The sequence below is a fragment of the Lutra lutra genome, chromosome 16, assembly GCF_902655055.1.
Source record: "Lutra lutra chromosome 16, mLutLut1.2, whole genome shotgun sequence".
NCBI lineage: Eukaryota > Metazoa > Chordata > Mammalia > Carnivora > Mustelidae > Lutra > Lutra lutra.
In genome coordinates, this window is record NC_062293.1 from 26,873,283 (window position 1) to 26,899,382 (window position 26,100).

Genomic DNA, 26,100 nt, shown 5'->3' on the forward strand with positions numbered 1-26,100 from the left:
GTGAGCCACCCCTCTCCTTCTGTTGCATCCTTTTGCGTGCTGTGGGACCTGAAGCTTGTCCCTAGCTCCAACTCCCCTTTTCTCTCTAGAACAAAGGCTGCCGAATCCTCAGGCTCCGAGGCTCTGAAATGGTTCCATCATTTCTGCATCGTCATGAAAGGGACCTCATTTGTCATAAATCTCATGTGTATCAAGGTCACCCTCCTGCAGCTTTTCTTGGGCATGGACCTTACCCCTTGGGTTATTTCAGAGATCCAACAGAGACCAAGCTGGTATTCTGACCGGGCTGGGAAATGGCAAGAAAAGAATGAAAGAAGGCAAAGACACTTACTTTTATAAATATAGAAACTACCACCAATCCATTAGGGCTCTTTGCAGCTTCTGTGACATTTGTATATAACTCATGGTTATAGTGGATGAGCTGCACCTGGCAAGAAGGAAAAACAAGAGTAAGAACAACAACCTCGCCCAAAAGGTGGGAGGCACGGCGTCTCCTCCCTAGATAAGGGTTCACTCTAAGGTATACTGTAGAACAATTGAAAAGACAATCTTGTAATTGAAAGAGATTCAGGAGGTGTGTGTACATGGATGTGTGTGTATAATGCACACACACACACACACACACACACACAAAAGTACCCATACATCTTTGCAAATGTTTTCTGGTAACAATCATGCCTTTAATAAGCTCAGTGCCCATCTGGCTCTGGCTCCGAGCCAGGATATTTCCCCTAAAGCACGTGTAAAATGAAATTCACTTTAGGAATTCTCTTATTAGGAGTGTAACTGCCCTTCAGGGGCAGACGTGCCCTCCCAGCTGCGTCCACAGCTGCCACAGGCACTGAGCAAATCTTCCTCGTGGCCTTGGGCGAGCAGGGAATGGTTAGGTTCTGAGTCAGCCCAGTGACTCTGAGAGGATAGTGGCCAGCCTATGAGATGTGGCATCCTGATCAAGAGAGAGTGGTGGCTCAGGCTGCCGATGCCCGAGCCTGCCAAGGTTATCTGCTGGCACAGGACTCAACTTCCTCCTTGCTGAGTGAAGGTCAGCAAACTGCTTGTTAACCCCTCGTGCAATAGTTAGCATGGGCAGCAGACAAAGTCTTGGATCTGGCTTCCAGTAAACTAGGTTTTCCCTCTCTTACCTAATTCTTTAAAAAAAAAAAAATGCCTTTTTAAGGGGCGCCTGGGTGGCTCAGTGGATTAAGCTGCTGCCTTCGGCTCAGGTCATGATCTCAGGGTCCTGGGATCGAGTCCCACATCGGGCTCTCTGCTCAGCAGGGAGCCTGCTTCCCTCTCTCTCTCTCTCTCTCTCTCTGCCTGCCTCTCCGTCTACTTGTGATCTCTCTCTGTCAAATAAATAAAATAAAATCTTTAAAAAAAATGCCTTTTTAAGAAATTGTGAAACATAGCACCCATATATGTCCAAATGAATGCCCCACCAATTTTTAGCCACATGAGTAATAAACTCCGTCTCACTGGAACTTGATTACTTCCTCTGAAAAACAGGTGTGATTGTCTCTCCTTAGAATTCATCTTAGGCTGTGGTTTTAAAATAGATTTTTTTAATAGTATGGAAGTATAATTTTTGTAACAAACTAAAAAAATAAAAAAAAAGTGATAGTTCCTCCCCCACCTCTGTGTAATCCCAGCCCAAGCAATAGGACTATTAACACTTTAGCATATGTCCTTCCTGTTTTTTTTTGTGCTTATAGATCACACACATATACATGGAGGGTTTTACAAATAATAAAAGATCCAGGGTCTATACATTTCTAGGATTTTCTAGGATTGAGGATCCTAAAAATTATCTAGGATAGATAAATTCTGAGAAACATATAACCTACTAACACTGAATTAAGAAGAAATAAAAATCTGAACAGATGAATACAAATAAAGAGATTAAAGCAGTAATCAACCCCCTCCCTCATCCCCCAACAAAGAAAAGCCCCGGGCCAGATGGCTTTGTGGGTGAATTCTACCAGTCATTCAAATAATTCGTGTCCATCCTTCTTAAACTCTTCCAAAAAAAAAAAAAAAAATGGGAAGAAGAGGGAATACTTTCAAACTCATCTGAGGAGGTCAGCATCACCCTGATACCAAACAAAGACAGACACTTTAGGAAAAGAGAACTACAGGTAATTATTCCCAATGAACACAGATGGAAAAAACGTCAACATGCTGAATTTAATAGCATACTGAAAGGATTATACGTCATGACCACATGGGATATACTCCCATGCAAGGATGTTTTAACATATGTAAGTCAATCAGTGTGATACACCACATTAGCAGAATGAAAGATAAAAACCACATGACCATCTCAATAGATTCAGAAAGAGCATTAGACAAAATTCACCATCCTTCATGATAAAAACTCTCTACAAAACAGGTATAGAAGGAACTCACCTCAATGCAATAAAAGCCATATATGAAAAGCTCATAGCTAATATAATCAATGGGGAAAAACTGAAAACTTCTCCTCTAAGACAAGAATACCCACTCTTGCCACTTTGATACAACAGAGTGCTAGAAGCCCTAGGCAGAGCAATTAGGTAAGAAAAAGAAATAAAAGGCATCCAAATCAGAAAGGAGGAGGGAAAATTTTCTCCACAGATGACATAATCATGTATGAAGCATACACTGAAGACTTGCCTACAACAAAACATTGTAGCACTAATAAATGAGTTCAGTACAGTTGTAGGATACATACTCAGTATACCAAAATTGATGGCACTTCTATATACTAACAAGGAACTATCTGAAAAGGAAATGAATAAAGTCAATCTCATTCACAATTGCAACAGAAAGAATAAAGTACAATTGCCCTTAAACAACACGGGCTTGAACTGAGCTGGTCCGCTTACATGCAGATTTTTTTTTTTTTTTGATACATACAGTACAATATTGTGAAGGTATTTTCTCTTATGATTTTATTTATTTTTAATTTTTATTTTATTTTATTTTTTCAGTGTCCCAAGAGTGTTCATTGTTCGTGAGCCACACCCAGTGCTCCATGCAATACGTCCCCTCCTTAATACCCACCACCAGACTCACCTTATCCCCCACTCCTCTCTCCTCCAAAACCCTCAGCTTGTTTCTCAGAGTCCACATGATTTTCTTTTTTTTTTTATTAAAGATTTTATTTATTTATTTGTTAGAGAGAGAGAGAACGCGAGCACAGGCAGACAGAGTGGTAGGCAGAGGCAGAGGGAGAAGCAGGCTCTCTGCCGAGCAAGGAGCTCGATGTGGGACTCCATCCCAGGACGCTGGGATCATGACCTGAGCCGAAGGCAGCCACTTAACCAACTGAGCCACCCAGGCGTCCCTGCATGATTTTCTTTTTTTTTTTTTTAAAGATTTTATTTTTTATTTATTTGACAGAGATCACAAGTAGGCAGAGAGGCAGATAGAGGGAGTGAGAGGGAAGCAGGCTCCCTGCTGAGCAGAGAGCCTGATGTGGGACTCCATCCCAGGACCCTGAGATCATGACCTGAGCTGAAGGCAGTGGCTTAACCCACTGAGCCACCCAGGTGCCCCCCTGCATGATTTTCTTAATAGCACTTTCTTTTCTCTAGCTTATTTTATTGTAGAATACAGTAGTGTACAAAATGTGTATTAATTGACTATGTTATCAATAAGGCTTTTGGTCAACAGTAGGCTATTAGTAATCAAGTTTTTGTGAAGTCAAAAGTTAAACAGGAATTTCTGACTGTATGGGGGGGGGGTTGGTGCCCCTAACTCTTGCATTGTTCAAGGGTCAGCTATACTTAGGAATAATCTTAACCAAACAAATGAAAGATTTGTACACTGAAAACTATTAAACATTGATGAAAGAAATTAAAGAAATAGGTAAACAGAAAGACATCCCATGTTCTTGGGTTGGAAAAATTAATATTGTTAAAATGTTCATATTACTGCTATTCAGCTCAATCCCTATCTGAATTCCAATGGCATTCTTTATAGAAATAGAAAAAAAATTCCTAAAATTAATATGGAACCACAAAAGACTCTGAGTAGTCAAATCAATCTTTTATTTATTTATTTATTTATTTATTTTTAAAAATATTTTATTTATTTATTTGACAGACAGAGATCACAAGTAGGCAGAGAGGCAGGCAGAGAGAGAGGAGGAAGCAGGCTCCTTGCTGAGCAGAGAGTCCCATGCGGGACTCAATTCCACGACCCTGAGATCATGACCTGAGCTGAAGGCAGAGGCATTAACCCACTGAGCCACCCAGGCACCCCTCAAATCAATCTTGAATAACAACAAAGCTTCCTGGTTCCACAATATAGGTCAAAGCTATAGTAATAGAAAAAAGTATGATACATAAAAACATACATATAGACCAATGGAACTGAATGGAGGATCCAGAAATAAATCTGTACACATATGGTCAACTGATCTTTGACAAGGATGCCAAGATACACAATGGGCAAAGGATAGTCTCTTCAATAAAGGATGTGCGGAAAGCTGCATATTCCCTGGAGAAAAATGAAATTGAACCCTTATCTCTTGTCATATAAAAAATTAACTTAAACTGTATTAAAGACTTATTTATAAGACCTGAAACTGTAAAATAGTAGAAGAAAATGGAGGGGAAAACTTCTTGACATTCATTGGTCTTGGCAATGGCTTTTGGGTCATGACACCAAAAAGTAGGCAGTAAAAGCAAAAGTAGGGAAGTGGGACTGTATCTGAAAAGCTTCTGCATGGCAAAGGAAACAAAACAGTGAAAAGGCAACCTACAGAGTGGGAGGAAATATTTGTAAGCCATGTAGCTAATAAGGGGTCCATATCCAAAATACATAGGGAGCTCATATAACTCAACAGCAAAAACCCAAATAACCTGGTTAAACATGGGCAAAGGATGTGAATTGATATTTCTCAAAATAAGACATATAAATGGTCAATAGGTACATGGAAATGTGCTCAACACCACAAGCCATCAAGGAAATGCAAATCAAAACCACAAGGAAATATCACCACACACTTGTTAGAAGGACTATTATAAAAAAAGACAAGAGATTATAAGTGTTGGTGAGGATGTAGAGAAAAGGGAACCCTTGGACACTGTTGGTAGAAAAGTAAACTGGTATGTCACCATTATGGAAAACACTAAAGAGGGCCCTCAAAAAATTAAAAACAGAACTGCCATATGATTCAGTGATTCCACTACTGGGTATGTATCCAAAGCAAATGAATTTGGATCTCAGAGAGAGACATTGGCAGTCCCATGTTCATCACAGCATTATTCACATTAGCCAAGATATGGAAATAACCCGTTTCTGTTGATGAATGAATGAATAAAGAAAATATGTGAAGAAAAATAAGATGGAATATTATTCACCCATAAAACGAAGGAAATCCTGCCATCTGTGACAACCTGGATGAACCAGGGGGACATCATGGGAAGTGAAATGAGCCAGAAAGAGACATACTGTATGATCTCACTTATGTATAGAATCTCAAACAGTCAAACTCAGAGAAACAAAGTATAGCTTGGTGGTGGTCAGGGGTTACAGGGAAACAGAAATATGATGTTGGTCAAAGGGTACAAAGTTTCAGTTACGCAAGAGACATGAGTTCAGGGGCTCTGAGTACGGCATGGTGATGCTAGTTCGCAATACTGTATTGCCTACTTGAAGTTTGCTAAGAGCACAGATCTTAAATTAAATCCTCTTGACACACATGCAAGAGTAACTATGTAGAGGTGAAGGATGTGTTATTTAGCTTGACTGTGGTAATCTTTTCACATTTTATTCATGTGTCAAAACATCAAGTTGTACACCTTACACATACACAATTTTTATATGTTGAAGAAATCTCGAAAAGTTGTCAAAAAATAAAGAATGAAACAACTCAGTAACAATGGAATCATTTATAATTATGACTCTGAACTTGATTTTTTTTAAATGTAAAACTAATTGGTGGCTATCTCTCAAAGCCAGTTTATAGAGTTACCTAAGTTTTTATAATAGCTGTAGAATTTCCTTTCGCATGAATGCCTGGTGACACGTTTAAGCACCCTCTCACTGGCTTTCAGTTTGTTTCCAGGTTTTCTTCTGTCTTGTAAACAATGTCACATCAAGCTCAGCATATATCTTTCTGTAGTGGTGTGAGCATTTTCCACAGGCTGATTGGAGGATCTAATAAGACAGCACCTGTAAAAGTGATTTATGACTCTGAAAAAGTCTAAGTGTATTATTATCAATATCCTCTACTGCATTAAAAAAAGGAGGTAAAGTTTTAGAAGCCGAGAAATTCAATGATTTTTTTAAAAAGCGATTTTCTTTGATCTTTGAAAAAAAAAAAAAACCACCTCTGATACAGTGGTTTGCAACCTTCACTGTGCATTTAAATCCCCTGGGTGCTTCTAATACCCACCTGTGCCTGCTCTCCCAATTCTAATTTCATCGATTTGGAGTGGGAACAGGGCACCGAGATTTGTCAAATGCTCCCCGGCCAGCGGGCAGCTGGAGCGGCGAGCCAGGGCAACACAATCAATGAACACCCACATCCCATCAGTGCCCAATCAGGTGGATGGAAACTTGGATCTGAGAATACGCTGAGCATCTTGAGTCATTAGAGCCTTTCATGGAGTGAGCATGGTGTTGCTGGTCTTGAAATACCCTATTTGCTTATTGCTTTTTCACTTCTTGTGCGTTTTGCCAACGGTGGCAGATGGTCCTACAGCAGCTCTTCTGCAATCAGAAAGGCAACCACAGGCAGGGACTGGCAACTCTCCTTTGCCTGCACAGAGCAGATCGGGCAGGTTTTTCAGGCCTAGGCCGATCATTTGCCTCCCTCCCCCCCCACCCGCCCCCATACCCAGCCCACGCTATCTGCAGGTGGGGAATCGTTGCCATGTAGGAGAAGCAGGAGCTGCAGGGGACCTGCCACACCTCCCTTCAGTGTTGAGTAAGCTTCTTAATGAGAATCCAAACACAGCCTGCCATCTGCTAAGATCTTCCCACCAGGTGACCTACAAAACCACCTGGGGATGGGCCAGTGTTGCAAGGCATGCATGGAAATTTCAGCATGTTCTGAGAATCAGGCATTGGAGGGCTGGGAACTGGAAGGCGCTCCAGTGGCATGGTGCTTCTCTCCAACTTGCACGACTGAAAAATGCAGGACAAAGTCTCTTGAGCCACCGGGTGACCCACAGGGTGGCTTTCTGCAAGGGCCAGGGACAATGACAAAGGGGCTGGCAAGCAGAAGGGTGAGGCTGTGCTCTGCTCGAGGCTTGAGTTGGCACACTGAGAATTTTGATCTGATGACTTGCCTCCTCTTTATTACAGGATAAGTTGGCTAGGATTTTGATCTCATGAGCTTGGGTTTCCATTGGGAGTTAGAGATGGCCTGCTTCTTACCTGAGGGTCGAACCGTATGAGATTGACTTTTTGATCTACCAAACTGGTGATTTTATAGAATTAATGTAATCTTAATATAAAGCAATTTGGAATACAACATCATCCCTCTCCCAAGGCTCACACATTAGATGTTAAAAAGACCCATAGTGCTTTTCTACTCAATGCACAGTACAGGGACCAGCAGCCGCCATAGCATCTGGAATGGAACCTGTTAGACACGTAGAATCTTGAGCCCTACTCTCCATCTCCTGAATGAAGATCTGCATTAAAAAAAAAAAAATTCCCTGTGATTTGAATGCAGATTAAACTTTGAGATGTTCTGTTTTCACAGATACTCTTGGTTGGTTAGCAGAGAGCCCTGTCTGGTCTGGCTGTTCCCTGCTCTTCTGGTTCAGGTAGGCTGGGTTGAGGGGTACAGGTATCATGGATGTTGGAAGATAGGCTGAGCCCACATCATAGGAGGCCTAGAACAAGAGCTATGGAAGGGTTTTGAGCAGAGTGTAAGATAATCAGCATGGACTGCCAGAAGGCAGATTCAAGCCTGCAGAGCCTGGAGGTAGGGAGGGTGTCGTTTCAGGAGGTGGCCATTAAGGTGTTCTGTAGGAAAACCACAGAATGTGCATGTTTGGCAAGAGTGCACCAAGCGAGCCCCTAGGCCTCGGGACAGTTAGGAGCCCCAGAAGACCCTATGAGGCACCTTGGCAGTGGCCGGGCTTCTTGTTCCACCTGTTATACACAATTTTCACATCAAAGGCAAGAAGAGCAGAAGATGCATGGGGCCTGCACAGTCCATGCAGGACTTAACTATGAAAAAGAGCTGCTTCTCTCCCTAACTTCCAGGTCCCTTGAGTGGCAATTATAGTTCCTGCAGCTGATGCTTTGTTCCTCCCCAGCCCGGCACAGTGGTGCCGATCCAATGCCCACTAACCACACACAATGTGCCTGGTGTGGGTGGGTGGGTCTAGCGGAAGAGGGTCTGCTGCTTGTTCTACTATGAATTTGTCCACCTTAATAGCCAAATCATATCCTGCTAGGAAGAAAGTATCAGATTGGTAGGAGAGTTCTGAAAGTGATGTCTATGGGTAACTCTTCGCCAGTTATAGGCAATGTTTTAAAATCCCCATCCTACACATTCAGAATTTTCAAAAACTTGGATGAGCACAGAGATGTAGTTTGAGCCTCATCTTTGTGGCTCACTTGAGGGGATCAGTGTCTGACATGAAAGAGGTGACAGTAAGTGGATGTTTGACCTCTGAGCAAGAGCAAGGCAACTTCAGAGGGCGGAGGGACAAAGGGCAAAGTGCTCACAAAAGCAAACTCTCCCCGTGCTAGTCCTGATATGGTAATTAAGCATCAAGTTTAGTTATTCATTAAAGAGCTGCCCCAAGGGCTTCCCCAGCCTCGTTGGAATTACCATGTGAAAGAGGTAACCCTGGATTACAGGAAATTATTTTATAATCTTGACTTCTTATTAATTTAGACAGGTACCCTCAATGAGGGGCTTTCTGGAAATGCAAGACTGAGACAAAATTGTCTTCAAGGAAGAAGCAAGATACTGTTGGCTTTTTCATGATGCTCAGATGGGGCTCAGAGCCTGACACTAGGATCCTAAAGTCCTTCCTGACCTGATGTGAATCTTCCTTGCGTGGTGCTGGCTTGAACCTTGTGTTTTCATCTCAGAATATGCTGTCTCACTTGATCCCTTGCAGACACCTGGAATACACTTGTTCAAGAGATCTTGGAGGGCCAGCTATGTGCCGAGGCCAGTTGTATAAGACTGATGAAGTCCCTGACCTCCTAGAGGTCATTTCAGAGAGCATCCAGAGCTTTGAGGCAACATACAAGACTTTGGCCTGCAAAGTGAATGGCATAGTGAGCCGGGGGGAATGGAGGCAGGGCATGGAGGCGGGGCATGTGGGAGTAGGAACGAGGTCAGGTAGCGTATAGTTAGTTGGTGAAGGTCTGTCTGCAGAGGTGATGGACATCTGAGCTGCATTCTGATGATGAAAAGGAGCTGGGCATGGAAGACTGGAAGGAGGCAGGACACTGGCAGAGAGTGTAGCCTCTGCAAAGGGGTAGGGACAAATGGCTGAGCATGGCTGGGGAAAGATGTAGGTGGCTCAAGATGGTACCAGCTCATGGGGGGCTTTGCAGACTATGGTAAGGAGCTTTGACTTTATTCCAAGCACAACAGGAAGTCAGAGGAAGAAATCAGTTGATCTGATGTGTGTTTTTGAAAGATTTCCCAGGGAAGAGGAGAGACAGGGGAGAGCTTGCCTCCCCTTCTTTACCTTACAGCTCAGCTCTGGTCTCGTTTTCCCTAGGACATCTTCCATGAATCATTGGCCTTGAACATCAAGTGTAGCTCCTCTCTGCTCCATGGCACTCTTGTCCAGGGGCCAGGGTTCAAATATCTCACAGCTGGGATGGCAGGGGTACTGAGTGATCAGGACAGGTGTAAGTCCTAGACAACTGGTACCATCGCATGGGTGCTGAATGTCGTTGTTGACATTAGTCACCATCATCATTTGTCGATCATCGTTACCAACATTGGATGCACACTTATTTGTGCCAGACACAATGCCAGCAGGAACATCACCTCATTGAACCCTCACAGAATTCCACGATTTGTGCCATTCTCTCCATCTGAGTCATGGGGACACTGGGCCTCTGAGAGATGCTTTGTTCCAGGGAGTGGAAACAGTTGGAATTGCCCTAGTTCCTATGTTGGTAGAGTTCATACTCTACTCACACTTGTGCACCATGATATTCTTTATGAAGTTATTCTTTTCTCTACCTTTGAATAAACATCTCAAAGGTAGGGGTGTCTTGTATCATATCCTCTCCCTTGTGCCTGTTATGGGACTTGCTTGTAGGAGATGTTGGCAATGTTTGCCGAGCGAATCCCAGTTCTGCATCCTGTGGATTCTTCATCCAGGGAGGGGCTTCAAGGGAAACCCAGGCCAGCCACTTCTTTGATAAATGAAGAAACTGAAACCAGAGAGGGGCTTGCCCAAGATCAAACAGTCAATCGTACATCTGTTCATTCAACAGGTGTTTACTGAGCAACTACTAAGTGAAGGAGAGTAGTGTGGTTCAAAGTCAAACAGGGAGACAGGGCCAGACCATAGAGAGCCTGGAAGGCCAAGCTAAGGGGTCCGGATTCCATTCTAAGGGTGATGGAGAATCGTGTTTATGACTATACTCTCAGGACCACAGGCAAAGCTTCCATGCCCCATCATGGAAGTGAGGAGCCTGACAAATGTTGGTCTTTGGTGACAAGTAACTCAGCTCCCAAGCTGATGGAGAAGTTCTCATCTTTACTACATGAGCAGAACTACCGCAAGCAAGCTTCCACGTCGACCATAAGCTATCCTGGCCATTGGTCGGGTGGAGAGCACTGTGTGGTGCAAAGTGCTCACACCGAGTTCACACTGGGCAGCAATGAGGTGATTCACGGGCACGTGCCAGGCTGCTGCTCGCTTACCCTTCATGCCTCAGCAGAGTGTCCAGCTGTGTCCTTAGACCCTGCTGTAGACGCCCAAGTTTGGTTTTCCCAGGCAGATGCTCCATTAGTGGGAGCCCCTTAGTGAACTCGGGAAAGAGCAGCCTGGTCGCGGAAGACCACACACACGGCATTCCCTGCTTGGACACCTCAGTGCCTTCCTGTTGCTTCGGAGATGGAGACAGAGACCCAGATCTGGGCACAAGCCTTGTGTGGCCTCTGGCATTTCCCACCGTGTCCACTTGTTTCATGTGCTCTGGCCACAGTGTGGTCGGAGTTTCAGTTTCCTTTTGCACCATGCTGCCTCCTTCCCTAAAGCCTACGCATATGCTCTTCCTTCTGCCTAGGATGCCCTTCCCTCCCCTCTGTGCCTGCCTTTTATTTACAAACTCCTTTAGCTCTAAATCTTTAGCTCTAATCTTGAGAGAGATCCCCATGACCCACCTTCATGGCATCCCATGCCTTTCCCCTTTGATCACAGTTCTGTTTCAATTCATTGTGTGATTGGTTAATGCTCGCCATTTTGGATTGATTTTGATTGATTAAAGTCGCCACTATGCTGACTTTAAGCTTCATTCAGGCAAGGGCCATATCTGATGGGTCCTTGTGACATCCCCATGCCCAGCACAGAGCCTGGCATGTATTAGCTATAGCAACATAGAAACAATTGTTAAGTGAATGAGTGAAGCCACGCAGGCTGGCAGAAATACAGTAATATGTGATGTCCCCGAGGGACAGGGAGAGCAAGGAACTTGGCTGAGCTGGTAAAGGAACAGCCTGGAATCCTAAAGAGAGAATCTCTAATGGGAATGCGTCACGGGGTACCCTTGGGCAAAGCTGGCCTCTCATTTACAAACAGGGACAATATTATTAACTACTTCACAAAACTGTGGTGATGATTTTATGAGACAAAATATATAAAGTGTTGAGCCCAGGGCCTGGCATCTTGCAAGCACTCAGTAATTAGCTCTTCAGGATGACTAACCAAGTGACCGATAACAGAGCCTTCAGCTCCTGCAGGAAGAGGGGTTAGGTGCATGCACCCTGCTCTTCTGGGTCCTCACTTCGAGCCTGTTCTCCCAAGGTAGCTCGAGCAAAATGTTGCCTGTTCAGAACCTGGATAATTTTCCAATTTCTCTTGTCCTGTCCAGACACATATGGAGCACCCCGTGTTCCAGACACCAGAAGAGGTGAGTTTTTTTTTTTTTTAATTTCTTTTCAGTGTAACAGTATTCATTGTTTTTGCCCCACACCCAGTGCTCCATGCAATCCGTGCCCACCCTAATACCCACCACCTTGTTCCCCCAACCTCCTACCCTCCGCCCCTTTGAGACCCTCAGGTTGTTTTTCAGAGTCCATAGTCTCTAATGGTTCACCTCCCCTTCCAATTTCCCTCAACTCCCTTCTCCTCTCCATCTCCCCATGTCCTCCATGTGTTTTGTTATGCTCCACAAATAAGTGAAACCATATGATAATTGACTCTCTCGGCTTGACTTATTTCACTCAGCATAATCTCTTCCAGTCCCATCCATGTTGCTACAAAAGTTGGGTATTCATCCTTTCTGATGGAGGCATAATACTCCATAGTGTATATGGGCCACATCTTCCTTATCCATTCATCTGTTGAAGGGCATCTTGGTTCTTTTCACAGTTTGGCGACTGTGGCCATTGCGCTATAAACATTGGGGTACAGATGGCCCTTCTTTTCACTATATCTGTATCTTTATCTATATCTGTACCAGTAGTGCAATTGCAGGGTCATAGGGAAGCTCTATTTTTAATTTCTTGAGGAATCTCCACACTGTTCTCCAAAGTGGCTGCACCAACTTGCATCCCCACCAACAGTGTAAGAGTTCCCCTTTCTCCACACCCTCTCCAACACATGTTGTTTCCTGTCTTGCTAATTTTGGCCATTCTAACTGGTGTAAGGTGGTATCTCAATGTGGTTTTAATTTGAATCTCTCTGATGGCTAGTGGTGATGAACATTTTTTCATGTGTCTGATAGCCATTTGTATGTCTTCATTGGAGAAGTGTCTGTTCATATCTTCTGCTCGTTTTTTGATATGATTGTCTGTTTTGTGTGCGTTGAGTTTGAGGAGTTCTTTATAGATCCTGGCTATCAACCTTTTGTCTGTACTGTCATTTGCAAATATCTTCTCCCATTCCGTGGGTTGTCTCTTTGTTTTGCTGACTGTTTCCTTTGCTGAGCAGAAGCTTTTGATCTTGATGAAGTCCCAAAAGTTCATTTTCGCTTTTGTTTCCTTTGCCTTTGGAGACCCATCTTGAAAGAAGTTGCTGTGGCTGATATAGAAGAGGTGACTGCCTATGTCCTCCTCTAGGATTCTGATGGATTCCTGTCTCACGTTGAGAGCTTTTAACGAGAAACATATCCCCGGTGGCTCGTACTATAACTGAGAGGTTGGCAGACTTTCCCCAGAGTCAGAAAGTGAATAAATTCAGCTATGTAGGTTCTAGGCTCTCTGTCACAACTCTTCAAGTCTGCTTTGGTATGAAAGGTGCACACAGACAAGACAGAAAGGAATGGGAATCTCTGGGTTCCCACAAAAGTCTATGCACAATAGCGGGTGGCAGGCTGTGGTTTGCCAACCCCGCTAGTCTAAAGTTGAGAGAGGAATACAAAACTTCAGGAACATACATTATCCACTAAGTGTTCTATGGAGACAGGAAGAAAATACATATTGAAGGAATAGCAATATTAACCTCTCCCTCCCTTTAAATGAGGATTACCACTGTCACATTTCTACAGTTGTTTAAACTTCTCAAGGGCAGATTCAACTCTGGGAGAGTCTGACTGAAGTCAAGAAACAAGTGCCACCCATTGTATGCCAGACCCCAGGCATCCAGAGATGAGCACCCTATATTCGACTACCCCATTTGTTCCTGACCTAGGTCAATGATGAAACAAAAAGGCACAGAGAGGTTAAACAACTCTTCGGATATCACACAGCCAAGGGACTCTGCTCTGCTTTGCTTTCGAGCATACACACCTTTTCTCCCCACAAGAAAGGAAAGAGGCAAGGAAAGGAGTTTTATAACTGAGGGCGGATCACATTTCAACAGCGGTTGCTGGAACAACAATTATAAGCTAGAACGTATTTATAGAGCATCATTAACAAGCTCATCTTTACGCGTAAGAGCACACACAGTCTGCAGAGGAACAGGCGGTTTCATATCTACCAACTGCCACGTTCTGGCCCTGGGGTTCGGCAATTATCATCGGTCTGCCTGGTGACTGATCATTTCCCCCCCTTTTAAGACATGGAATGCAATTACAGCTGAAGATAAAGAGAAGTGCCTATAATTTCATTGACTAAAGACCCCCGAATATGGGCCAGCGATCACAGCAACCTATAAAACTAGAGTGAAATATGGTATTCCTCCCCACCTCCTGAAGATAACAAAACCTGGATTTTTAAAGCCTGGTGTTTTCACTGAGTTGCACGACCATTGGCACACATGTGGAGGGGTCTGTTTAGACGCAGGAGGCTGCTGGAAAAGCCATTGCTTTGAATCCAGCCAAATATCTCTTCTGTCCAGATAACCCCAGGCTAGTCATCAAGCCCCTCTGGGCCTTATTTTCTTCATCTGTGATATGGGAATGCCCCTAAGGATCGTTGTGAGAATAAAACAAAAACAACCACCCCTTGGTCTTTCAGGAACTAGGCAGGGCGTAGTCAGACACACAAAATAAATGTGGTGACACATACAAAGTAACACACAGAGGAGAGGCGGTTCCAAACGTTCCTTCTTTTTCCTTCCACAATGCAAACAAAGATTGGACACGCTTTCCTTCTTACTGGTTTCTGGGTTTGAAATCTCTTGTCACACAACAAACTGCATTCCAAGAATCTTCTGGAGCATCCTCTCTTCTGAAGAGACGTGTTTCTCACACGTTTTTCAAGAACCACCGAGTTGGTCTGTTCCCTGATGCTTTTCTTCCCCCCCCACCCCCGAAACATTTTGAAATAGCCATTTCTAGAAGCCAAAGTCTTCCTACGATCCTTTTCCCAAAGCATCTGCATCCTTTCCAGTGCTCATGGAAGAAGCTGCAGAAAGCCGAGGCCAGATGCCCTCCTCTAATGAGGTCCGGATCCTCCCAGAAGGAACGTTAGGCAGGGGCTGCTGCCTTCCAGGATGGAAAGGTGAGGTCTGCAAGTATGTCTTGAACCTTGGCTGATTTTAATGAAAGCTCTGCCCCCTGCTCCCTAGACTTCACTGCTCCTGTCCCTGCCCAGCATCCGCCTACTTCCTGCCTCTGCTCCCATGACATCAGATGCATTCTAGCAAAGGTCACGGGTGAGGCTCATTCACTGGCTCTGAAGTCAAATTTCCTGGGTTCAAGTCCTGGGTTCTTCAGTCTCTTTGAGCCTCAATTTCTTCACACGACTCCTGTGTAAACTTATCCAAAGTGTCGGGATGATTAAATGAGCTAAAACAGGTCAACGAGCTTTAGTGTATCAATGAGATAAAGCAGGCTTTTGCAGCTGTGCCTGGCACAAAGCAAATGCTCATTAAATGGGAGGTTTGGTTATTACTATTAGACACATCTGGCTGCTGGGGCTCAGATAAGGGACAGGAGAAGCCTGGAAGGATGAAGTGACCTGTGACATTCCATAGATTACAGCAGAGCCCGGCTGTGAACACTTGGAGACGGTATTTCTTGAAGACAAGGTTAGTCTATTATTCATTTTTGTATCTTACTTTATCTTCCTGTCATTTGCTGCCAAGAAGATTCTGCCAGTCCTTTCTGTAGTTCATATGATGAAAATTGTAGATGTGCTGGGACGCATTATCTCCATTATCCATGCACTGTCTCTCAGCCTCATGGTCGTCCTTGTGGAAGAGCCCGTCTCTGGGATGAAAACCCATGTTCTGCTTTGTTCCATGTTTCTTGAATAAGGAACTCCAGAGCCTACATAAACAGTATTAGATCGCTTTGTTCTAATTATTGTAGGGACATGTTACATAGTTCCTTTGGTTAAGATAAGAATCCTTTTTAAATTTTAAAAAAATTTTTATTTTTTAAAATTTCTTTTCAGTGTTCCAGAATTCATTGTTTATGCACCACACCTAGTGCTCCATGCAGTACGTGCCCTCCTTAATATCCACCACCAGGCTCACCCAATGCCCCACCCTCCTCCTCTCCAAAACCCTCAGTTTGTTTCTCAGAGTCCACAGTCTCTCATGGTTCATCTCCCCCTCCGATTTCCCCCATCTCACTTCTCCTCTCCATCTCCCAATGTCCTCCGTGTTATTCCTTATGCTCCACAAATAAGTGAGACCATATGATAATTGACTCTCTCTGCTTGACTTATTTCACTCAGCTTAATCTCTTCCAGTTCCCATCCATGTTGACACAAAAGTTGGATATTCATCCTTTCTTGATGGAGGCATAATATTCCATTGTATATATGGACCACATCTTCTTTATCTATTCGTCCACTTAAGGGCATCTTGGTTCTTCCCACAGTTTGACAACTGTGGCCACTGCTGCTCTGAACAATGGGGTACAGATGGCCCTTCTTTTCACTACATCTGTATCTTTGGGGTAAATACCCAATAGTGCAATTGCAGGGTCATAGGGAAGCTCTATTTTTAATTTCTTAAGGAATATCTTTTCGACTTCTAGTGCCCACAGAAAAGCCTTGGCTAGAATGGGTTTATAAGTATGTTCCATAAGACTTTTAAGGGGCAGCCAAGCTACTGTCTCTTACATTCTTATGTGCAAGAAGCCTAAACAAATACTAGCTACTAGAAAACAATATTATGGTAAAAATTATTTGTAGGATTATCTTACTCTATATATTTATCTTAGGTACTTTATTTTATTATTTTTTATGATCAAGTAAGGTTCACATCAGGAATCAAGAATCAACAGTGGGAAAAAAAATCTTCCAGTGTGGTTGAACTTGGTTGAATTTGGTTATTGAACTTGTTGACACTTGGTTGATCGACGCGAGGGAAAAGAAAAAAAACCACGAACATTTTTCAGGAGGGATGACCTACATTTCAGTCACCCTTATACCAAAGTAACACCCATTTTAGTGGAGTTAGTTCTCCTCTTGGCCCAAGAACAAGGCTTTATTTAACAATTGAGTTTTCTGACTTCTCTGATGGGATTGCTGGTCTTGCGTCTCTTAGACACGGTAGAAACTGTTAACATTACTTCTGTTTTATTGTCCTGCTTAAAATGACTTCAGTTTTAAACTTAAAAAAGAAGAGTCCAGTGTTTCAACCTGAGGGCCAGGATATCTTTGCTTGAGGTCTCATCTCGGGGTGTGGACAAGGAAGCAGCCTCTGTATGATCACGTGATGGCGCGGGCCAAAGCACGTCCATGGGAGACCGAGTCAGGCTCTGAAAACTTCCTTCTCTATTGCTTGGGGCCACCGCCCACAATGCAGTGTGAATGATGTTTCAGGGGACCACAGTGAAGGTTTCTAACCACCCACCATGATTTGTAGATGTTCATGGATTCGCTAGTTTAGATATAATTCAACAGTAGAGACACACGATCTGTCAAATATCCACAGGCAATGACCATTACTAGGGGCCCTGCAGCAGGTGCATGCCAAGGGCTTGACCCAAAAGACTTCTGAGCTCCACTTTGCAGTCGGTCCTGGGACCAGCCAACCTCACATCAGTGCAAAACAGAGGAGCGACCAAACTCTCCTTAGTAATTGGATGGTGTGAGGACCTCAGAATCTCAAGTTCTAGTCCCTGGGGTCCAAGCTCTGTGCCTTACTGGCTTGGTGACCTAATATTTTTCTGTCTCAGCTTCCTGATCTGTAACATGACACCAGTCACTTGTGCCTTCTAGGCTTTGGGGAAGGATTTGAAAAAATAATGGATTATACATCCGGGTGGATTTTCAGCATGTGGGACAGTGCCTGGCGTATTCTATGTACTTAGATACTTGAAGGAAGAAATGCATGTATGAAAATCCTCCACAGAGATATTTCCTTTTTATCCTGAACAAGGGAGGACTCAATCTTTTCAGGACTGCAAGGAATGATGCCTACAGGCATCCTGGTGGCAGTAGTAGCAGGGGTGGGGAGGTGGGGATTACTGGGACAACATTTTCGGAAGAAAACTAAAAAAAGCTCATGTGGAGAATAGTAAGATTAACAAAGGTTAAATTAGGCACATTACGGGGGCAGAAGCTGTTGCTCCAGGTTTGACCAGAGCAAAGGAACCACTGGGCCAAGAGTAAAAGCCCTTCTTTTTCCCAGATTCCAACTCTGTCAGCAAGTAACTCTATCAAGACTTGGATAACACATCATTCGGTCCCATGTGCTTTCTGCAGAGGCTGTAAACAAGCCATCACGGAGGAAGAAAGACGAGATCCTCTTGCAAAGCCCCCATGTTCAGTCAGTGCTAATTCAGAAGAGTTACCTTTGAGGAGTACTCTCCTGCCTGTCGTATTAATGGAAATCGAAACACAACATCTATTAAATACGAGAGGAGGGTTTTTTTCCTCCTTTTATAAATCAAGCCGTGGAGCAATTTGGATGAAATTGTTCTAAAATGAGGCTTTATTTTGCACACATTAATTGCATAAAGTGTAATACTTAACTAGATACGTGTACTTTCAAAGCCATCAAATACACATAAGTACAGTCCACATGACTGACTCTGGGGATGGGGAATAGAGAAAGCCCCCAGCTGGCAGTCAAGGGGACTGGGTTTTAGAGGACAGTTCTGCCCCCTCAGTAGTTGGGTGGGTCCCTGTTCCCTTTTAAACCTCCGGGTCTTTATCTGGAAAACATGGAGATGTCAAGGACAGGGTTTTGTGATTTTTTTCTAAAAAATGCACACGGGTGGGAGGTGAGGGCTGTTGCCTCCTGAGTTTCTGTCGAAGTTAACTAAGTCACATAAAACTGAAACCAAATATTTATTTGAAATGTTTAAATGAAAGCTTCTGTGAAATATGTAAGTGAAAGTTGCAGGAGACAGCATGTGTCAGCCTGTGGTTGCAGGTGGAATGACTCCAGAGGGCCAGGCAGGCTGACAACAGAAGGGGGCCAAGGTCAAAGAATACCTGTGTGTAAGTCAGGAACAGTCTCTGGGCTTCCTGGCTGCCAGTCTGTGACCTCTGGTTTGATAGTGTTTAGACTAAACCCAATCAAACCCAAACACAGCAAAATATTCCAAACCTGAGAACTGACTCTCATGTTTTCATTCATTCACTCAATGAATAAGTATTGAATGAGTGATTCAATAATCACTCATCTGTGCCTCCCGGGCCCCAGGCACTGTGCTGGACATGAGGTGATCAAAAGAGGGAAGGTCTCAGAGGCAGAAGGAAGCACATGTACAAAGGCCCTGTGGCACTAGGGAGGCATGGGCAAAAAGAAATGACTGGAGCCCAGAAGGAAAGGTGAGCTAGGAGAAAAAAAGGTAGGGATCACACCCATACCCAGTCTTGGAGATCCTGATAAGAATTTTGCTTTTAACGGAGGAAAAAAGGAAAATCATCAGAAGTTTTAAGACCAAGCAAAGGGTGTGTATGAAAGGATGGAGAATGGCGATAACATTAGATTTGCTTTTTGCACAGATCACTGAACCAAAATGATGGAGAGAAGTCTGTAAGTGAAGGAGACTTTCACTATAGCACATTTCCTCACTATGGTGTTGGACCCATCTAGGTTCTCAGTGAGCCCGGCATTCCAAACCCTGGACTCAGATCACCCCAATTCAGTAACAGATCTCATACCACTGTGTTTGACAAGTTAAAAATAATTTGAATATCTGCTTACATTTTTTAATCATAAAAGGCATGGATAATTATTTTGTGATTCTCTTTCTTAAAAAAAAAAAAAAAGAGAATTCAAAGAACAATGTATTAATCCAGATTATAGGGAATGAAGACCCTCAGACAAGATTCTGAAAAATCAGAAAAAGTATTCAGGAAGATAATAAGAGAGGAGTAATGAGTACAAAACATCTTTTGGCAAACACAGAAAAGTATTAGCTTATTCCAAGAAATAAGATAAGGTCAGCCAACCACTCTAAAACAAATAGCAACCCTTGCCATGCAAAAAAACCCAAAACCAAAAACCAAAACCAAACAGAAAAACCCAAACCCCAAACCAAAACCAAAACCAAAAACCCAAAAACAAAAACAAAAAGCAACCACTCAACAACCAAGAAAGCCCTAATACTACTTACAAGAAAAAATATAAAAGCAATAATTCCGGAACTAATTTGAATGACACAGGGATGGCCATATTGGTTCCAGGCTATTGCTACAATTTACAAGAAGCTAAGTGCCATGGGATAATGGGGTCTGTTGTGAGGGTTCTCGCATGCCTCACAGGAGGGAGGAAGTCACAAAAACATGTCAATTGAAAAAGAAGAAAGAAATTATGGATTGCTGATGGGCCCATTGGCCAGGCTGATAGAGTCCTAGAAGTCAGCCCTCCCTCTGCTACCCAGGCAATGTTTTACCATCAGAGAGCTGCGCTCAGTAGGCTCTGGACCAGTCTTCATTGCGTGTGACTATCTCATGCATTCCAAGGCCTTTAGAACATTGGTACCCCTCCCACTAATTGCTTGCAGGCCCCACCAATCATGGTGACAATCCTAAATGCCTCCCACACATTTTCAAACAACCTCTCCAGTACAAACACCTTGGAGTGTAGACAGGAGTTTGGCCTGGGGATATTGCTAAGACTGAGGGGTATGGCTGGGAAAGTCAGCTTCCTTAGCTGTAAGTTGGAGGTAATGATGGGCTTCCCATGCTACATGTCTGTGCTCTACATCCTCATGAAGGTTGCAGGGTCCCAGGGGTGAAGCAAAAATGACCTTGGGTTGCCATACCCTTCCTGCTGTGCCCCTGTGTGGTCTGATCATCATTCAACACCAAGTCTTTGCAGGATGCAGCCAGCTCATTCCTATCCTGGTGGCTCTTGTTTTACAGAAGGATCCTTTGATTCTGTTGAAGAGGGGTGGGTTGGAGCTGACCATGGGGAAAAGGGGACAGAAGAAGGGAGCTGAATTACCCCCACTATATGGCCAGGGAGCCCAGATGGTGCCCTTGTCTTGGGCTCCCAAAATATACTCTTGGAGGGGAACAGAGACAGCATTTTGCTGACAGCATTTGGGAAGAGGCATGTGTGCAGTCTATATTAAGACTTCTGACATCCATTCCCAGACTGTGTGCCTGGGAGGGCACCTTGGCTTTACTTGGCAGACCACTGGGCCTAATATCTCTGGGGGCAGAGCCCATGTCACCCTCTCCCTCCCATCTTGTAAGCCAGGCCCAACCATTCCATGAAGGGTTTGGCCCCAAATCATGGCTCCATCTGGGACCTCCATCATTTACTAGGACCAATGTTGTTTCCAGAAGAACCAGGTCAGTCAAAGGGAAAGGTTTGAGTCCCTTGTGCAACTAGAGTCTGGGACATTCCTGAGGAGGAGTGGGGTTCATGCAGTCACATCCCCAGAGAGGTCGTGCCCACTCTGTGCTGGGAACTGTCTTGGGGTGGGGATTCCAAGATGGAAACCAAGTCTTGGCCTCAAGCAGTTCCCAGTCCATGGAGGGCTTCCTAATTCACATTGGCTCCGCATGTACATTTCCTCCCTGGACTCACACAACAGCCCTGCTGTGAATTAGCCCAGAAAGCTTTGAAGCTTATGTTCAGACGGGAAACTGAGGACCCAAAGCCACTCGGCTGGCAAGTGTAGATCCTAGACTCGAATTCAGGTCTCTGATTTTCCAAACATAGTCTATTTCTTCTCCCTAGACTTTTGTTCAAGCTGTTTCTTTCATCTCATGTAGCCTCCTCTCCCAACCAAGTCTCTCCACTCATCCTCAACTCACCTGATGGTCAACTTAAAAAACGTGAAAGGAGCTGCCATGTACAGAGAGTTTCACAGGCCAGCAGGGTCAGGAATACCCTGTAGACTCCATCTCATTCCTGTAACAGACGTCACGTCACAACAGGAACTGCTGTTCTCATTTAACAGGTGTGGAAACTGAGATTCAGGGTGGGGGGGGGGTAGAATAACTGGCTTGAGGTCCCCAAAATGGTAAAAGGTGGAACCATGAATCAAACTGGCCTGGGGGGGCCCACGGGAACAGCCTCTGCTTCCCGGGGATCAGCGCGGTTGCTCTGCCTGCTTCGGGCCTCCTTGGACGAGTCTCTGGAACACCCACACACGTGGGAACCTGGGGAGGTCTCCTACTTTTGCTGGGCCCTGGGAAGGGGCTGGGTAATTTTGCAGCTCCATTTCAGCTTTGCCTTTCTCTGGCTCTGCCCGTCATGTACACACTACCCCCAGGTTTCCAGGTTTCAACGAGTAACAGCGGGAACCAGGACAACACTAATGAATGTTACTGAGCCCTTAGTGGGTACCGGGACTGTGCCAGCCAGTTCACATGCATTATCTCATAATCCTCACGCATGAGGACCTCACCATTACCTCCAGTGCACAGATAAGGTAGAGGGCTGCTAAGTAATGCAGGGCACGCCATCATTCATGGATGGAGCAAGGCCTGGAGCCTGATGCCAAAGACAACACGCAGACCGTTAAGCTCTACATCCCCCAAGTGGATGCAAATGTTCTGGGACTCGGATGGCCAAGCTGACGGAGGGACTGGCCAAAGAGATGAATCCCTGCAGGGTGAAGGCCTCATGCACTGGAGTTTTATCCTAATTGCCAGCTGCAGAGACAAAGGCACAGGGGTCCATTCTCCCCCACGTTCTGCATCAGCTCCAGGAGCTGGGCATCCTGTCCTCTAAAGCTGGAGGGAGTGGGCTTGGTGCAGGGTCAGCCTCAAGGAGGAGATGGGAGCCATCCCAGACACACCACTAACCCTTCCCCCGTCAGCTCTGGTCTCCAGCCTCTTCGATTTCCCAAGTGCTAATGCAGCCTCCTCCTTCCCACCTCCAGACCTTGGTGAGCCCTCGGGGCCCTCCACTGCCAGATCCTGCTGTTTTTGGCCTCCTCTTGCCTACTTCTCTGCAACATACAACTTCTCTTCAAGGGGTTCCTTCCTCTTCCTGCATGTGCCTCATAGTTTCACAACGTCTGGCCTGGGCTCAAGCTGTCTGTCTCCACCTGGAATGGCTTTTTTTTTTTTTTTTTAAGCTGTCATTTCTGCAGACTGAGAGCCCCTCCTAACTGCCATCTCCTCCATGCTAGCTCTCTGGATTTTCCTCTCTTTGTTCTTTTGAATTCTCCCCATACTACAATGTGGATTTCCCTCTGCTTTAAATGATGACTTTTTGTGTCCTTGTCATGATTCTCCCCCTTAGCCTTGAAGGAGTAGAAAGAGGTGGAAATCTGACCCTAGCCCTGGCATGAACTCTGTGACTTAGGGCTAGTGAGTTAACCTCTCTGAACTTGAATTTCTTCCTCTTTGAGATGGGAATAATACTCCTAAGTTTTCTAATTATTTTAAGGATTTGATAACTTGATGCCTGTAAAACACTTAGCACATGCCCGGCTAGCAACAGGTGCTCAATGGTAAAATGTAATTTACCATTCTGCCTCACTCTCCTTCCTGACTCTGCGCGCCCCCCATACATATACTCACACACAGAGATCTACACACCCACTGCCACGGCCAGCACCAGCACAAAATGGCTTATTGCTGGTGTACACGGGATCACAGCATGGAGAGCTGTAGGACTCATTAGCAATCCATTGTTTAAGTCATGGTTTTGCATTTGAGTCACTAACACCTGGGTTGGGGGTCATTTGCTCTTACTGCCCCTAAGTTAGTACAGTCATATAGCTAACATTTATGGGTTTCCTACAATATGCCAGGCACTGTGCTTGGTGTTTGACAAGCATCATCTTACCTGATCCACCTGATAAATCCTATGAGTTCAGGTAATTACATTCCCATCATCCCTATTTTATAGAGGGGGGGAACCCAGGCCTCAAGAAGTCAAGCAGCTTGTTCAATACCTCATTTTGCTAATAAGTTGAAGAGCTAGAATTTGAACCCCAGAGCGTAATTCTAGAGCCCGGCGCTTACCCAGAAGCTTAAAACAAAAGTGGACCCCAGATATCCTATATTCTTCCCAGAGTCCTCTCCAGGGCCTCAGGAAGGGCTGAGGCAATTCAGAAAAAGCTGATTTCCCAATTCCTCTGCCAGGGCTATTTGCCCAGCTCTGCCCAGCGAAGCTGAATTGAACAGAAATGAGTTTCACCGGCCAGCCCCTTGCCTGGCCAGTCTCCTCCCTCAGTAACTAGAATAAGCTCCCGAAGGCCTGGCCGCTTTCTGGTGGCGAACTCCTCCAAGCTTTGCAGGAGAGGAGGGCTGCCCTTAAGGCCTGCCACGGATGGAGACTCTCAACTTTATCTTGGGTTGACACAAAACATGAACCTCTCTTGCTTTACCTCATTCGGAGGTAAACAGGCTTGTGGTGGGCCTTAAGGTCTGTTGAATTGCATGGGTGCCAGAAAGGGCTATTCTTAGCCTTCTGGGACCTTGGATACAGAGCTGGGTAGAGCAGGGAGAAGCAAAAATGGCTTCCCAGGCCATGGTCTGGAGCCTCTTGTGTTCATTTCCCTTCTTTGGCATTTGGAAAGCAGGACCCCTGAAGACCAGATGGCTGAGATCCGAGGCTAATTCAAGGCAGTCCCATAGAGCTGCCCCTGCTGGTGGTGGTGAATCATGGCGATTCACGGCAAGGGGGACATCAAGCACTTGCAGCAAATTTCATACCCCAAATCTCAGACACACTCAGGTCCTACCACTGAACCTCCTTCTGGATCTGCCCCTCCTGCATCTGCTGTACCAACACCGCCATCTTGCCAGCACTGTGTTTATGAACCTGGGCACCTAGGAAGACTCCACTGTCTTCCTTACTCTGGGGAGCCCTTTGGTCACTGCACCCTGTGGATTACAGAGGTATTTCTTCCTTTTTTTTTTTTTTAAGATTTTATTTATTTATTTGACAGAGAGAGATCACAGGTAGGCAGAGAGGCAGGCAGAGAAAGAGAGGAGGAAGCAGGCTCCCTGATGAGCAGAGAGGCGGATGTGGGGCTTGATCCCAGGACCCTGGGACCATGACCTGAGCCGAAGGCAGAGGCTTTAACCCACTGAGCCACCCAGGCGTCCCTACAGAGGTATTTCTAATAGTTCTGGTAAATGTCCTCATCCCCATTCCCAGAGCCATGACTACATTTCAGGGTCTCACCTAATCTTACCTCGAATGTTCCACAACCTTCTAAGTGGCCTTGCTGATTCCAATCCAGTCTCTGCACAGGGTCACGGTGATGGCTCTAAGTGCAGACACTTCACTCCCTTGATTAGGGAACTCTTCTGTGGCACCTCATTTTCCTGAGGGAAACATCTAAGCCCTTTTGCATGTACCATGAGGTGCTTCACAACCTCCATAGTTTCCCTTCCTGTCAAACCACACGTGCTGGTCACCTCAAGCCACATGGATAGACCCAACTATTTGCACATCTGTATCTCTGACTGTGTCTTTCCCTCCACCTGACATGTCCTTCACCTCTGTGCTCATCTGGCACTCTTATTCATCCTTCAAAACCCTGCTGAGGCTTCATCTTCCAGGTAGAAATGAGCTCATTGTACCTCCTGGCCGCCTTCCTACCCACAACATACCTCTACGATTGTTCATAGGAACATCCCCCAGGTTTTCTAGAAAGCAACTGCCCAGGATTGAGCACAATCCCTGTTGTATCACAGGCACTAAATACACTTTGTTGATATGATTTCGCCAAACTGATCAAACGGATTCCTCCCGCCAAGTACAACCACCACAGGGAAGAAAAAAAAATCCTCCTCTTACTTAGGAAAAAAAATTATGCGACATATCTTAAAACTGTAAAACCCATGAACAAGCGCTTTATCCTTCTTTCTTGCGGTTACTTTTTCTTTTTTATTGCTTGGCTGGAGCCTGGATAAGTTGCCTGAGTTTTATTCATTCTCCAAATTCTGATCGTTATCTTGGGGGGTGGGGTGGGATGAAACAACAAACAATATGTTGTAGCTTTTTCCTTTCCCAGAGACATATATAGAGCGGCCTCTGAAGAAGTATTAATATTGAGAAAGATGCTATTATCTGCATTTTATTAATTAATCCATACATCTACCTGTCATTCTTTCTTTTCTATGGCCTTCCTCACAGCAGTGGTGCACACTTCTGCTGTTGGCAAATTGACACAATAAATCTGGTGGGACCACCTCTATTTCCAGCCGTTCACTTAACATTTTAT

General features: G+C 44.8%; 1 protein-coding gene across 4 annotated transcripts in view; it reads right to left on the reverse strand.

Moving 5' to 3' along the window:
- CA10 (carbonic anhydrase 10) overlaps positions 1–26,100 on the reverse strand; it is a 514,780-nt gene that overhangs the window by 25,728 nt on the left and 462,952 nt on the right. For all 4 annotated transcript variants that reach the window (XM_047709128.1, XM_047709129.1, XM_047709126.1 and 1 more), the window contains exon 6: positions 332–427. In XM_047709128.1, coding sequence (XP_047565084.1) covers positions 332–427 — 96 coding nt within the window. The remainder of the gene's footprint in view (positions 1–331; positions 428–26,100) is intronic.